Source organism: Astyanax mexicanus, chromosome 9 (genome assembly GCF_023375975.1).
Source record: "Astyanax mexicanus isolate ESR-SI-001 chromosome 9, AstMex3_surface, whole genome shotgun sequence".
Lineage (NCBI taxonomy): Eukaryota > Metazoa > Chordata > Actinopteri > Characiformes > Acestrorhamphidae > Astyanax > Astyanax mexicanus.
The window spans coordinates 23,510,042-23,526,394 of record NC_064416.1 but is presented as its reverse complement, the minus strand read 5'-3'; the positions used below and the strand labels follow the sequence as shown (position 1 = coordinate 23,526,394).

Genomic DNA, 16,353 nt, shown 5'->3' with positions numbered 1-16,353 from the left:
CAAACTATGCATAACAGTGCAGAATGGGAGACAGGCCCACTTTAACCAACAACTCCATATTTACACCCCTTTTGCAGTTTAAATCACAGCTCCTAACCCATGAGATCCAGACATCATTATTACAGGCAGTGTGGAAAGTTACACCCCAGGTGATAAGAGTCACCAAGGAGCAACAGTTTATCAGTAAAGCCCCCTCCTTTTGGGGAGGAGAACACACTGGTCTCATTGTGGTATAAAAACTGTGAGTACTATTAAAAGTAACCAGATGTTTACATATGTATCACTGTGTAATTTAGGGCGTAATATGATTCACAACAAGTCTGAACATGAACACTGTTAATTCTCCCAAGACTTTGGCTCCAGAATGTCCTATTCCGTCTGCTTTTGTTCTCTGGGCTTGGTATGGGGTAAGGGTACAGATAAGGGAGATACCTTTTTCAGTGTTTATTACTGCTACTTGTAGATTTATGGTGGGTCATAACATTCCAAGGACCTTAAATGTAAACAGCATTCTTGTTTTTAAGCAAACTGAGTGGATTGCCAAACTCTGGATAATCACTGTTTACTACACATTGGGTCAGATTCATACATTTGGACTATTTGGATTTTTCTTATATTGACTGACTAACTCTTATTTAGAAAGCTTACATTTTCTTACCCAATGTGTTCTGTTGGCATTGGCCATGAATGCCAGTACCATCCCATTACATGCACTCAAGCCTACATGTTCACGTAGGGCTCACATGGGTCGAACGTGCCCTACATTTGTTCCAGAGTGGGTTTGTACATATATTTTGTTACTGGGAATCACTTGGGTCCATCTAAGCCTCATGTGCAGTGTGCAACCCAGATGAGCCCACGTTTAACCCCTCCTGGTCCCACACTGACCCCAATGGGGCCCATCTCTGATATCCAAATGTGAAGCTAACATGGAACCCCATACAGACCCCACATTGGTACATTGGTTATCTGGAACCATGTTTGCTTTAGATCACAAGTACTATATACTCAACTTAACCTTGGTCCAACTTTTATAAACCCCCTCAACATTCTCTCTAAAGGGTTTGCTTTGTGACCTCCTTCACTTAAATCAACACCAACTGGTTAATATAAAGAGCTAACAAATATAAAAACAACACTTGGAATACGGAGATATTTTATCTCTTTTTTTTGTCATGCTTAAAAAAGCAAGACCAGTTATTTTTGAGTCTGTGAAAAAGGAATTATGGCTTCATTTTGAATCATTTGTAGTAGTCATTGTCCAAATACTGGACGTGACTGTACATCACTTTTGAATATTCAAAACAGCCATGTAACAGTTAACAATCCCACCTAAATAAGGGATGTACATAATACATAAAGTTATGGCATAGCAATGATGAAGCATTAAAGGGTTTACCATTACTACAGCATCAACACATGTTGTTTCAGCCTGCAAACACCATCCAGTCGCTTACAGGTTTCCACAACTGAGATTTTATACAATATAGACAAGGGGTGAGATCATCGTCCCTCCTTCTTATATATTTCATTTGTTAAATTAAACTTGATTATCTCAGACTGTGACTCGATAAGTCACATCCTATAATTAATCTAATTAGCTTGGTAATTGCCAACAGTATCCAAACCAGCGCTTACTATTTTTTTACATTAAAAAGACATTTGTAAAAGCCCACGCCTGTACCAGATTCAAAGGGTGAAATAAGCTCAATGTCAATGGTACAAAAACTTATTTCATAACATTTATTTTTTTATATTTTAATTTTAATTACCTCAGTAGTTCCACACAGAATCTCTAATCTTGGTTCTAATACTTATACAACACTGGAAAAATCATGGGAGTTGTTCCTTGAAGTGTCATGTTTCATTGTATGTTTGTTTTCTTCTCTTTTTTTAGTGAGGATCTCTTGTTGGCATGTGTTGATTGGCTGTAATGTTCTGATGCCAAGGCAACACAATTTAAGGAGCAGTGTGGTAGTCTGTAGGGACTTGCTTTTCCAAAACTGCGCTTCTGAGCAAAGACCAAACCCCCAGAGGACAGGCAGTGGGGGTCTTCAGGAGGCCACCAGCTTGTCTAGACTCTACAGTGGGAATCTCAAAGGATGGGCAATTAGGTACTTCTAACAGATGCACTTCCAGCAGTATGATGCAGTGACTTCCAGAAATCAAAGCATATACGAGCCTGGTTTTACACATTTCACTGGTATTAAATACAGCACCATAATATGTTGTTGATAACGTGACCAAAATATGCAAACAGGACATGATTGGGATTATATCAAAGTTTTGTTGACTTAGTACATGTTGTGCACACAAATGACCGCCTGCTTTAATCTTTAACTGCCCAAGTAGGCAAACATAAGTGAGCCTTCTAATGACAAGAGTTTATCCAATGACGTTGCATTTTGTTGCTGTGGCTGCTGTTGTTGTGTTTTAATAAGCTGGAGATGGAAGCAATAAAATAAGTGGACATTAACTAGTAGGCCACATGCAATAAAATAGTACACACTAGACTAATAAACTTTTAATTTAATGTGCATTACAGCCAAACAACAGGATCTATCTGTTCTGTTTCTCAAAAACATTAAAGGAAGCTCCATGTAAGGTCTGGGAATAAGTGCATTACACCAGACTCTGCTAATAAATGACCTAGTTCTGGCCTTGTCTACCAGTTATGGTCAACCATTAACCAAAGCAGGATGACAGCGTCTGATAAACAAAGGGCAGCTGGAATGTTTAACCTGTCAGTGCCATCTGCTTATTGTCAAAACTCGTGCACAGATTTTAACTATAATGTAAATATAAATGTAAGTTTTAATGTAAGCCTGGAAACTTTAGGAAGAACATGAGCCCATATTTATCAGTCAGTCTGTAGTCAGTATTGCTACACGTATAATTTACCTTTAACAACCATTATTTCATAGTTATATTGCTCTTTAAAAAAGTGAAATTATATGATTACATTCTTATTAAATATTTGGCCTAAAATAGAGCTGAAAATTACAATATCATTTAGCACAATTATTTCAGGAACAACAGATAATTAAAAATGTGATATTGTAACAGGCTTATAACTGGCCCACCAATCTGTACATTATGATGTTACAATTAGCAAACTCACATCATGTGCTAGCTCTCACTGTACTAGTGGAACCATATATAAGCCTATGAATCAAACAACATACTAAACAATATATATCTTTAATAAAATATTTCTCTTTAAGTCTGCTTCAAAAATGTTGGCCTCCACAATCCCCTGACCTAAACCCAAAAGGAACCCAAACTGTTTCTTGTATATATACAGTGTGTGTGTATGCCTTTGCTGCCAGACGATGTATACAGTTCACAGTCAGAGGGAACTCTAGATTTAGATCTAGAAGACTAGATTTAGGCAGTTTTTTTCTGTCTGAGCCTTTACTTCTACTGGAGTCGCTGAGGTTATTCACTAAGGTAAGAGTCTGTTTCCTGTAGAATAGATTTTTGCTGTGGGAACAGAGAGAGAGAGAGAGAGAGAGAGAGAGAGAGAGAGAGAGAGAGAGAGAGAGAGAGAGAGAGAGAGAGAGAGAGAGAGAGAGAGAAAGATGTATATAGAGAGAGACATAAAGAGAGTGAGTGAGAGAGAGACATACAGAGAGAGTGAATGAGAGAGACCATAACACTATCAGCCAAATACGTCTCAGCTCTACATCATCACAGAAATCAGCTTAATCAACAGAGTAATCACAACTCCTCTTAAATAATTACAACATAGAACACTGTTATTAATATCTTATTCATTTATTTACATTTTTTATTATTATTTATTTATATTTACTTTTATATGTAAGACATGTTAATATATATATATATATATATATATATATATATATATATATATATATATATATATATATATATATTTGTATATGTATTGCTATGTATTTATTTATTTTTTTACCTTTTGTATATTAACTTCTTGTTTCATTGCTTTGACAAAAGTTGTTAATTGCAGTTCATGCCAATAAAGCTTTTTTAAATTGAAAAAAAAAAAAAAAATTAAATTGAATTGACATACAGAGAGAGAGTGAGTGAGAGAGTCATACTAAGAGAGAGAGAGAGAGAGAGAGAGAGAGAGAGAGCTACAGCCTCGGCAGTATCTTGAGATCCTCCTCCCTCTTTTTTTGTCTTGCTCTAATTGGCCAGCTGTTGCAGCAGCTCGCATACTTTTGGACTGACGCCTCTGCGCTCCTGAGGAAAAGAGTCCGGAACTGTGGGGGTTATGGTCCGCTCCTCTGCGGCTCCGCGGATCTCGGGTGTTGGGTAGAGTGTGGGTGAGCTGGTCGCTGGGTAATTCTGGAGGGCAGGGACTTTTGGCTTGTTTAACTCATGGATTCCCTGACTGAGCTCGGCTCTACAGCAGCAGCAGGAGAGCCCCGGCGGTGAGAGGAGGCTGCGGCTGTTTATAAACACGGTGAGGAAAAAGTGCAGATAGATAAACAGATACTAGCACGGAGCTCTCTCTGGTGTGCTTCAGATAAATAACTGTCTGAGGGAAGACTTTGTGAGGACCAGAGGTGTGGTTGGTATTTTTTATTTTTTTTGCAGAAGTGTGTGTGTGTGTGTGTGTGCGCGCGCGCGCGCGCCTCGTTCTCCTTGTCCTCTTCTTGTGCAAGAGAGAGAGAGCACGTGAGGACAAAATCCTCCGCTCGTCGCGTGAGGACCTTCTCTCACAATACGAAGCAAAAGAAAACGCAGGAGGAGGGGTGGTCTCGTCTTTAAGGGAGTTAAACAGTGTGTTAAAGTGTTAAAGAAAGTGAGCCCCTCTGTAGAGAGGTAAGCAGTAAGCAAGGCTCCCCAGCCCTGTTTATATGAAGGAGAAACACTGTATGACGTTTTGAGAGGCTCCTCTGCTTTTAGCAGTGTCTTTGTTTTGACCGGTCTAACGGAAGTTTCCTGCTTAGCTAAGCTCAGTGACTTGAACCCCACTCGAAATGGATCAGTCTATTTCTGTTGTTGGGTTTTTCCGCGGGGGCACAGTCTTTCTGCGCTGCCTGTGTTTGAGCTGGCAGTACTGAAGAGTTCAGAAGCCACTTTTCCTCCTCTTACAGTTCACTGTTACAAAACTAGAAAAAGCTGTGTGACCTTAAGATGTAACAGATTTACTGGTAAAAATTCAAAACCTCCATATCTGTGCACTTTTTACTAGTAGAATTTCAGCTTTTAGACATTCAGTTCATTTGTACTAGATCAGTTTCACAGTTTCTGAATTCTGAGTCAGTCATGGCTAGATTTATCATTGGGCTTCACTCCATACATCCATAATTATAATTTAACTAGTGTATATTATAGTAACAGATATCTACACTACAATTCTTACTAAGACTGAGAGGTTAAGTATATTCATTTTATTAATTAAATCATGTTTTAGTGCTATTTTCAAAATGAGATATTTGAGATTGTACATTTTAGATGGAAAGATAGATATAAAAGCTGCCGGAGAGAATTTCAGTAGATAGACAAGAACTCTTTTATTCTTATACCTTATTTTCCCTTAACTGAAATACAAAAAGGTCCTGTTTGCACCATGTTTAATGAAAAGCTGCATGTAGGGTTGAAGTTGGCTACTTAAAATACAGCTCTGGAAAAAAAAATTGTAGACCACTTTAGTTTCTAAATCAGTTTCTTCAGTTCATTTCAGTTTCTCTGATGTTGCTATTTATAGGTTTGAGTAAAATAAACATAAACTACTAAAATTCTATAAACTACGGACATTTCTCCCAAATTACAAACAACAATATTGTTATTTAGAGCATTTATGGGAAATGGCTGAAATAACAAAGATGCAGAGCTTTCAGGCCTCAAATAATGCAAAGAAAACAAGTTCATATTCATAAAGTTTTAAGAGTTTAGAAATTAATATTTGGTGGAATAACCCTGTACTTTTACTAGTGACTGTTAGGACAGGGCAATACATAAGCAATATCACCTAATAAAAAATATTGCTCTAAAAACATTGGTCTGGTAGGTCATCATTGAACAAAATGATGACTCAACACAGTATTTCATACAGTAATATACATTACCCAGCATTAAAAACCTGATTTTTAAAAATTATCTGTGCAATTATACATTCTCACCAGAGAGGTCTCTAAATCCCCAAATACCAAATCTTACAGACTCCTGCTTTAAGGATTTATTCATATTGTATTGTATTGTATTGTATTGTGTGTATGTAAAGATGTATCACCGTAAATAAAAAGTCAAAAGTAACAAATTACTAGTCAAATCCCTTTAAGAATATGTTACCCTGTTACCTGTATGTATCTCCGAAAGTGTTACTAGTTCATAGCTGGTACCAAAAATGAGAGATTTTGTTAGTAAACACAGCATTTCAAGATTCAAAATTTTGAATTTGAGCTGGGACTTAAATTACTGGTGTCATTTTGGACTAAAATGGCTTACCGTTCATCATCTTCTGTGGTGAGGATATACACAATTGAGTCTTGTGTTGTTGTGCCACTTAGCCCAGACACTTGGTTAGGCTTTCTCAGATTCCCCAGTCAGTCTCAAGTGTGCCACCTCTATTTATTCTTTTATAATAAATTGAGGAGATGAGGGGAGTAGAATTCATGTGCTAAATTTACATTTGGTAACATTTCAGTGGAATTCTCAATGTGCTGTCCAAGCAGGCCTTCAAGTGAAGGCAGTCATTATGCTTAAAAAAAACAATATGAACCTCTCCTAGACAAAAGAACTGTGTGACTGTTGTGTGTCACAATACTCAATCTTAATGAGAATTGTGCTAAGATCAGCAACACCAGAGTTAAAACACTCTCAAGGAAGTTGTCATATTATTGCCAGTGTCAAGTCTACAATTAAAAGACACTTTTATGGGTGTGAATACAAAGACATTTTCTTCAAAGTCTAAACTTTTCTTCCAATTCTTTTTCTATCCAATTGTTTGGATAGATGAAAAATTAGAGTATGGAAAAAACAAAGAATTAAAGAATTTATGATCATGATTCATTATCATCATTGCATAGGCAGTATTAATACCATGGGCATATATATATATATATATATATATATATATATATATATATATATATATTATATACATTACTATACTTTCTATTCTAATTATTGAATAGGATGGTGCTCCACAGTTTAGATAGATAAAGATAAAAAAAACCATCAAAAAGCTACCCAAGGTAAACAAATATTCGAAATATTCTTCTTTTGAACAATAATAGAAAAATTAGCGAACTGGTGCACATAAAAAACTGCATAAAATCTTTCATCATAAAATATCAGTCAGAAATATTGATCAAGTCTGTGTCCAATGCTGATGTATATAAAATAATCTTGAATCTCCAGATATGAGACAAAGAAAGAAATCTACATCTGCAGTATTAATATGGTGAATGTATCTGCGGTCATTCTATTTCTCATTTGCTTAAATGTGACAAAAGAATGCATGCATGCATGCATTACTAGATAAATAAGGTTGATTTAATTATGATAAAGAAACCTATTTCAATCGTAATAATTTACTGGAGATACACAGTTGCTCTAGCACTCTTGTTTGTATTAGTACCATTACTAACACCATGCTACAGTATATAGCTTAAAAAGGATTGCTTGTTCTGTGATCTAATCTATTTTAATAATTTAAAAGTAGCAGTATATCTTTTTAAAGGTCATAATTTGTGCTTTTATTTATATTATATATATTCACTGCACGAAACTGTCTTAACTGTTTTTTAACTCGCTCATGCTTTTTGAAAACAGTATCTAAATTGTCTTTTTTTTTATTCCTTATAGGTCTCATTTGGCATGAAAAAAATCATCACAATTACAGGATGCGATGAACAACAAGCGGGTGCAGAATTTCATGGATCCTCTAGCTCAAAGCAAGATCACAAGGCTAGAGGGTACTGTGGGGACTATGGTCCCTCCAGGGCTTCCCAAAGCAGACAGCTTGCCTCAGTACTCCCAAGACAAGTCATTACCATACAGACGGACCTACATATCTTGCAATCTCAGTGGACAAGAGGCTTTAGATCTTCCCTCAGCATGGAGCCCCTCTAGGACTTATGTGAGAAATGGTGAGAGCCCAGGTGTTCATTCTGTGGCCACAGAGGGGTCAGTGACACATCAAGCCTTTTACCGGCCTGATAATGTGGCATTCCCTGTGGAAAGTGGTTCTCCGGCATCAGTGGAGGCGCTGGCAGCAAAGCACAAGCTTTCCTACTATAACAGAAGCAAGCAAAGCCCCAGCACTGCAGGTGTCGTCTCTCCTGTTGCTTTTAGAAAGCTTCCTGTTGGATGCACAAGCGTATCCCCATCATCAGGCGAAAGCCCAGTCGGCCTAGCTGTTCCAAAACCAGTGTATGGACATAGCCCCTGCTTCACTGACCTTAAGCGCACGGTAGGTCAGAACTATGCTGTGGAAAGAGGACTACAAAGGGTGCCCCCTCAAATGTTTGAGGATGACTGGGCAGCGCATTATGGTCACTGGGCGTATCTCCACAAAATGGAGCAGGAAGCATTGATGCAGCAGCGAATGTCCTTCCCATTCGAGCACTGTGGAGAGAGATTACCGTTAAAAGATGTAACGCCACAAGGTTACCATTCTCTCAGCCCAAGCAGGTCTAGGAGGTCTGCTTTTGCTGAGCCAAACCACAGCGGCTATGTATACAGCCCAGCACACCCTGTTCTCCCTCCTTCTGCTGAGCAGTGCCAGCGTTTTCAGGTGCGCCCACAAATGCATAAGGATCTGGCTTCTTTTTACAAAACGCCAACTAGAATGCATTATGGACCTTCACCGACACAGGTTTATCAAGATCGTCCACACATATCCAAGTATGGAGAAATACCTCAGAATTCTTTGCTGTACTGTCCACAGACTAGCACAGAGCAGAGCATCTACAGACCAGAGAATCTTTCTCATATAGCTGAATCTCATATTGTTGAAAAGCCTCAGCAAACCTCAGGCCAATGCTCAATTCCTCAGTCTTATTACAGTGACTTGCCGCATCCTTACACTATGATTCCAACAAGCCACCCAGCTGTGAGGAATTTACATCCTTATCCAGGTTTCAGAATGCACTTAAATACTAACCAAATGAACATGTTCACTGAGCGGCTGTGTCCTCCTCCTGTCATGCATCAGGTAGATCGACCTCTGGACTTTTCCATACGTAGAGATAAAAACGCAGAATCCCACCGGGACCCTAATGGACACATTGGAATTTCAGGGACTTACCACCAAGCACAAGTTTCCAATCATATAGGTGCTCAAAATGACACACTTGGTGCTTCCAACCAGAGACATGATGGCTTTCCTGTTGGCAGTAGCCATAATTATACCTCCTCTCCCCAATGCACTGCTGTTGTGTCCAATAAAAATCCAGGTTCCAGTCCAGCAAACAGTGTTGCAATACCCAAAAGACATAGCAAGGAAGGTGATAACGACTGTGAATCATTGAGAAAAGTTCAAAAGATGGACCAGCATGAGTCTGACGGGTCTGAGTCACCATCCTCCCCTCCAATGCCAGTCATTAACAAAGTCTTCAGCCTGGCTCCTTACAAAGCCTACTTGGAAGTTACTGGCATGTTCTCCCCTGCAAATGATTCCAGCAGTTCCAAAATTCATTCTGACTCAGAACCTCAAAAAGAAGAAGCTATGTCACAAAGGACTAATCCAAAACCAAGTCTCTGTCAAGATGACCTTAATCTCAAAGCAGTCAAAACATCACCAGCTAGCAACTTAAATTCAGATGGTTTACAAATGGTGAAGGTCAAGAAAGAGAAACTAGAAACCAATGAAGCTGCATGCAAGTCAGAAATGAGGGTCAGCCACAGTCACTCTACAATTACTCAATGCTGCAATAATGGAATAGTCAAAGAAGAACCTGCAGATTTCGAGCCAGCAGATTTAAAACCAGCAGATTCAGAACCTGCTGATATAAAGTTAGCACATTTAGAACCTGCGGACTTAAAACCAGCAGCAGACATAAAAGTAGCAGCAGATCTAAATCCTGCCGATCTAAAACCAGCAGCAGATCTAAAACTAGCAGCAGATTTAAATCCTGCCAGTCTAAAACTAGAGGCAGATCTAAATCCTGCTGATCTAAAACCAGAGGCAGATATAAAACCAGATACAGATCTAAAACTAGCAGCAGATGTAAATTCAGCAGTGTGTGACGCTGAGCACAGAATTGTTGTTGTGAAGAGTGATTTTGAGCCAGAATGTCACCCAGTCACACCAGAAATACCAGAACCCTCAATTGAACGAAAGCATGAGCCTGTTGCAGTGAACAAATTAGAAAATGTACAGACTAAAAACACCCCCATAAAACCATGTGAACTTCCAGCCACTTTGCCTCCCAAACCCCCAGCTCCACCTCAGACACATCATACACTTCAGCCTACTTTTGCTCTGAGTAAAATCCCTCCACATTGCCTCAAGATCTCCAGATATAACATCATTATACCTGAGGTCCTTAAAAGTTCAGTGCCTTCAAATCCTGTGCTTCCTCCTTCTCCTGTTGAGACAAGTCCAGCAAAGAGCAGCAGCAGACATGCCCGGCATCAGTTCATGGAGCTCCACCAGTCACTGTGCACACTCATATCAACCTGTATTTCTCAAACCTCGCGTTGGGAGCTAAAAGAGTGGTTATCGCGTCTGAACCTTGTCTCTCCTCCAGTTAAAACCCAGAAGGTATCATGCCTGCTTGGATCTAAGGCCAGAGACGTTTGGTTGAAAGAGGAGGGGATAGTAGCAGCACTCAGCAAGGTTGTTGTTCAGCTTCAGGCTTATGTCATTAGGCTTGAGTGCCCTTTTCTTCATGTCATCAGAGCTGGGGCAGTGTTCATCCCGATGCTGGTGGTGAAAGAGGTCCTGTTTCCTCAGATCCAGGGGACATTTATTGACCAGGTACTGCAAGAGCATCGAGTTGAGCTGCGACCAACCACGCTGTCAGAGGAGAGACACCTGACCCAACTCCATAAGCGGGCTTTTTCCTCAAAACTCAGAAGGCTGCTGTCCCTTAAACACCTGCAAGATATCTATCCAGATTTGGTCAACCTCCTCTACTATTCTAAAGCCTGCAGTGTACTTGGTAAGTTGAGCATCAGTGATCTCAGATCAGTTAAAAAAAGAGGTGTTTAATCCTCAGTCCTGGTACTGGAGATATACCACTCTACAGAATTTTCTTTCAACTCTAATCCAGCATACTTGGTTTGGGAATTTTTTACTTTATATTCACATTAAGAGGCAGGTGTGCTTGATCTGGACTCTCCAGGGTGGTAGATCTTCAGAACTGGCCATCCCTGGGTTAACCACTTGAAAGACTGATTTGGTCGTCATAAATGATACCTCATGCTGGACCTAATATTGCCAACATTAATCTAAATGGAAATGTTGTCAGAAAGGTTCAATTGATTATTTCTTGAGAATTATCTTTTTAGAAAGTGTAGAAACGGCACCACACAACACCATAAGAAGTCTTCAGGGATGAGATTAAGAGCCAAATACCCTTTGGACTAGGATTTTTATATATACTATAAAATAATTATTTTCTTGTCTCGATTATTTATTTATTTATTTAGATTGGAAAAACCTTTGGAAGTTTGGAATGTCTCAATCCAATCCAGTAATTGTGGATTGGGGCTGATCCAGGTATATTTTAATGGATTGGCTAGTTTTATCCCAGTCCAGTACCAGAGTTATGCATTGTTCTCAATGCCAGTGCTGAAAAGAGTTTAAACAGGCAAATCAGAAAGTTCAGTTTTACAGTACAGCAAGGAAACACTGCATAATATCTTAAAACTTTACCGGTAAAACTTTAAGATTAAAGTTTTACCGGTAAAGTTTTAAGATATTATGCAAACCTCTCACTTTGTTTTTTTGCCTTTGTTTTTGAACCACCATTGAACAGAAAATAGAGGCTATAGCTAATGCTACCACACACACTATAACAACCCAAATCCTAATTAATAGTCAATTAATAGTCAACAAAATAGTCATCAAAACAGGTATCAGTCCAGTCTGTACCATCCCATGAACACACACACACACACACACAGTGAGTTGGTTGACTGCAGCGTTTAAAAGGAACTGTGTGCTTAATGGCCAGAGAGGAGAGTCAGGCTGTATTATAACATTAAATACACTATAAAACATTTACTTCCCATTATGTAAATTACTACTAAAAATGATTTTACTTATTTATTATTACCCCATCCCTAATCAGAGTTGCACTGGCTTCGCAATGAGGTTGCTATCAAGCATCTTAATACTGTAGCGATTATCATTTCTGTAGGTTTTATAGATTGGTAGGTAGGTTAAAGAAATCAAGGCATTCAGTATCTTAAAACAACACATTTAATTTATCAATCAATATATTCCATGCATACTGCTCAATTTATTCTTATTAATTTGTTTTTTATTTATTAAACTGCTACTTTACTTATATGTTCATTTCAATATTTCTTTTTTATTTTTGTTTGAGTTATCACTATTTTGTGTTGAACACAATTTTTCTTTTTTTTCCCTTCCTTTTTTTTTTACTTTACAGATTCAACTTCCACAGATGTCCAAACTGTTCCTCAGGTATAGACCTTTTCCTCTGTTGCCCCTTCATGCTTTCTCACAATGAGCTCTTATTAAGCTGCCTTACCTTCCTTTGTAAAATTAATGTTTTCCCACCGTGCTCAGTGTTGTTTTTAGTTGTACAGAAGGCTGTTTTGGGTAAATGGCAACCCTTTGTTTAATATGATCAGGATGTCTGTCAGTTTCCGACTCACATGTCCCAATAAGGAAGGATGTGGCCAGTCATCTGGGAGAAACTTGTAGCAGCTGGTAAACACTGCAGGTGTGACTGTGTTTGCTTGCAGCAGTGTTTGCTTTTTGCACTGTTATCATCCTGGATCAGCTGCTAAATTTTAAATATGATTTTCTGCATGCTCTGTTTCCATCTCGCAAACGCTGGCATCGTATTTCACCCTTATTTATTTTGTCTCGTCTTGTATTCTATTGCATCCCACACATTATTAAATATTAACATTATTTGGGTGGTCATGCACAAAATGTTTGCAGTGTAAACAATTTCTGGATACCTTAGTTAAAGAACTGAGTCAGATTCATACATGATTAAAAATATTCTGCTAATATCGGCTTGATGGTATTACACATTGATGATTCTATACGTTTAGAGCATTTTCCCACTTAATTATATTAATTGAATTAATAAATGTAAATACTGTTTCCATTTACAGTGCTTAGTTTAGTTGGAGAATCTATATTTTTTTATTTGCATATCACACTACTTTGGGAGTAGTAAGTAGTCTGGGATTTTTTTCTTTGTGGTGTGTATTAAAAAAATGTGTAAAAAGTGTAAAAAAAAAAAAAAAAAAATCAGAAAAAGAATGCCAAATGTACAGAACTCTCCTTAGGAGGAGCAGATGCTCTGCTTGCTTCTGTCAGAATTTTTTTTCTTTCAAAAAGGAGACTTTCTTTTATTATTGCAATACGATCTAGCACTTTAAAGGAGATATCTGGTGTGAAATTGATTTTGGGTGTAGTGCAACATGATAACGAGTACAAATTTTTGTTGAATAGCTCTGTTCACCCCCCATCATTACAAAATAAAGCACTTGTAGCCAGTTCTCCCAACAGGCTTACAATGCTAGTGATAGGGGCATAGAGCTGCCCATGAAGATAAATAGCTATTTTTACACCATTAACACACTCAAAATGGCTCCGCATTTCATTGATGGAATTCCGAGGGCTTTGAAACGAGGCTCTGAGAACTTTGAAAGTGCACAGATAGTTTAAAAAAAAAAACACTGTTTGTTCACAAACAGTACCTTAAGGTAGTTCTCTGGATGCCGTCATCTTGAAATTAAGTCATGATATGCACACTGATGAGCATAAAAGAATGGAAAAGGATTAGATTTCTTTGCATGGGCAATGCTATGCCCCTATTGCTAGCATAATAGGCCTATTGGGAGCATCAGCTAAAACCACAGTATTTTGGAGGTGGGATATTCGACCAAAGTTTGTACTTGTCATGTTTCACTACACCCCACAACCATTTTACACCAGATTCCTCCCAGTGGAAGTCCCACTTCTCATATGTTGTAAGATCTGATTTCACAATTCTCGTTTCGCCAACAGGAGTAGAGCTGAAATGTGTGGAGTGCTCTGATGAAGCTGAAAGTTCTGTGAATGAGCTGGAGGTTGGCTGCATGTCCCCGACACCACAAACACCAGAAACTGAGACGCACCTGGAGAACATCAAAGAGACGTCTCTTCTGAAGAAGCATAAAAGCAAAGGCAGGGTGAAGAGCTCCTGCAAGAGGAAGTTTTTAAAAGACAACAGTTCTTCATCCGAGGACGAGCCTGATGATCTGCAAACTGAGAGCTGGTGCTTTGAAGGCTTGGTGGAGGGGCAGACGTGGGAAAATGTCCAGGTGGCCAGCAACAATGAGGAGCAGGAAGAGCAGGGTGAGGGTCACGTGGAGGTTAAGATAGAGGAGGACACAGAGCAGGAGGCTGAGAATTCCTGGGCACGGCCGCTGACTTCGGATGACCTTTCATCGGGGAACAGCGATGTGGAGACTGAGGCGGCCTCTTGGTCATCTCATCAGAGCTGGTCATCTAGCAGCTTTTCGAAGAGCCGCTCGGGGATGATCCTGAAGCTGAGGAAGGTTTACTACACCAGCGGGCGTCAGGGCAGGGTGTCACGGTACCAGAGAGTTCTGGAGCACTCTGACGTGAGGGACAAGGGGAGCAGAGGTAACGAGGGACGTAAGCGACGCCACAAGAATAAGGAACACGGAACCTCCACACACAAGAAGCGACCCCCGTTTTCCTCCAGTCTGCACAGAGCAAAGTACTGCTCCTACCTCTCCGCTCAGCACACGTCCAAACACAGGCGGAGGTGGGCGCTGCGCTCGGCTGTGCAGACCGCTAAGAAGGCTGGGAGGAATGTGTACCCAGACCTGGTGGGTAAAAGGATTCGTCATTTGTATGAGGAGAACGACAAGACAGAGGTGTGGTACAGGGGTGTGGTGCTGTGTGTCCACGAGCCCCATCCAAACCCTCTGAAGACTGTGTTTGAGGTCAAGTATGACAGTGAGCCTGAGTGGCAGTACTACCTGGAGCTGCTTGTGGACTATAAGAAGGGGTGGCTGAAAATTGAGGACTAAATTTATTATTTTTTTATTTCTTTACTTGGGTGGTGGTAGATGTGTGTCTGTTTTATACTGTAAATATAAATATATATAATTTTTTTATACTGTACTTTTAGTATACTTTTAAACTTGAAGTAGTAAAGATACTGAACACAGGTATTGAACCAAAAGACCTCTCTGATATTTTTCTATTCCATCTTTTTTTTTTATATATAAGAATATGCACCAAAAAACAAAACAAAAATTGTTATTGTTTGTTTTTACTTTTTTGAAGTCTTATTTGAAGGTTGTTTTTGATAAACAGCTGCTATAATTGTTTCATCTGTGAAGGAAACAATTTTTTATTAACTTTTTAATTAACATTTTTTCACAATTTGTTTTAGTTTTAGTTGACAATGTATTTTTAATCTTTCAGATGTTCCACATTCCTAGTTAGTTAAGTGGCAAAGGGCACACAATTAAGCTACTGTTTACACAAATGTTTTATAGTGGCTGTTCAAAGTTTAAATTCTTTTAATGTTTGTTGGGTTTTTTCCTCCCTTTTCTTTAAAGCACTTCAGTCACAACTATTGACAATCAATGTAAAGTATCTTTCCATTGTCTATTAAAAATAAGCTACGCTAAAAACATTTTATACTTACATTTAAGAAAAATGTACCAAAAAATTAAGAAGGGAGTTTTGGAGTTTCTGTTTTGTAGTTCCTTTTAAATACCTGTTGATTTCATTCATTTGTTAATTTGCCAAAAGGTTTGCTGCTGAGTGACAAAATACTGTGACTGTGAATAATGTGGTTACTTCCAAATGCACAGATTTTTTTTTCCAATCTTTTTTCCTGTCTTATCTGATGTCCCTGGTTAATGTCTGTGTATTAAATTTGTTGTTGTTGCACATGAACCTTGCCCTCCAGATGCTCCTTTAATCAGGATCCTCTCAAATCTACATCTATATTCATAAGTACTCATACAGTGACACCAGCTCCCCCTGGTGGCTAAACTCACCACTGTGAAACAACTAGGTACAGCCACCCTCAAACAAAATGTTTTTAATTTTTGATATAATATAGTTTCCCCACTATAGGAAAGTAGGAAATTCTGACTGGGTGTACTAAACTTAAACACAACAAATTCAAGAAATTCTATGTTTTGTTGATTTTTGTAATTTTCTAAAAA

At 38.7% G+C, this 16,353-nt stretch overlaps 1 protein-coding gene across 2 annotated transcripts; it reads left to right on the top strand.

Moving 5' to 3' along the window:
- The first annotated feature begins 4,182 nt into the window (after positions 1-4,182).
- c9h15orf39 (chromosome 9 C15orf39 homolog) lies at positions 4,183-16,078 on the top strand. Of its 2 annotated transcripts, XM_049483570.1 has the most exons (4): positions 4,183-4,450; positions 7,804-11,105; positions 12,564-12,598; positions 14,165-14,300. In XM_049483570.1, the coding sequence occupies exons 2-4, from the start codon at positions 7,847-7,849 to the stop codon at positions 14,168-14,170; spliced, it is 3,300 nt and encodes a 1,099-aa protein (XP_049339527.1). In that variant the 5' UTR covers positions 4,183-4,450; positions 7,804-7,846; the 3' UTR covers positions 14,171-14,300. The 2 variants fall into 2 exon arrangements, with proteins under 2 accessions (XP_049339527.1, XP_049339528.1); XM_049483571.1 differs by lacking the exon at positions 4,183-4,450 and having other exon boundaries at positions 11,008-11,105; positions 14,165-16,078.
- The last annotated feature ends 275 nt before the right edge of the window (positions 16,079-16,353 follow it).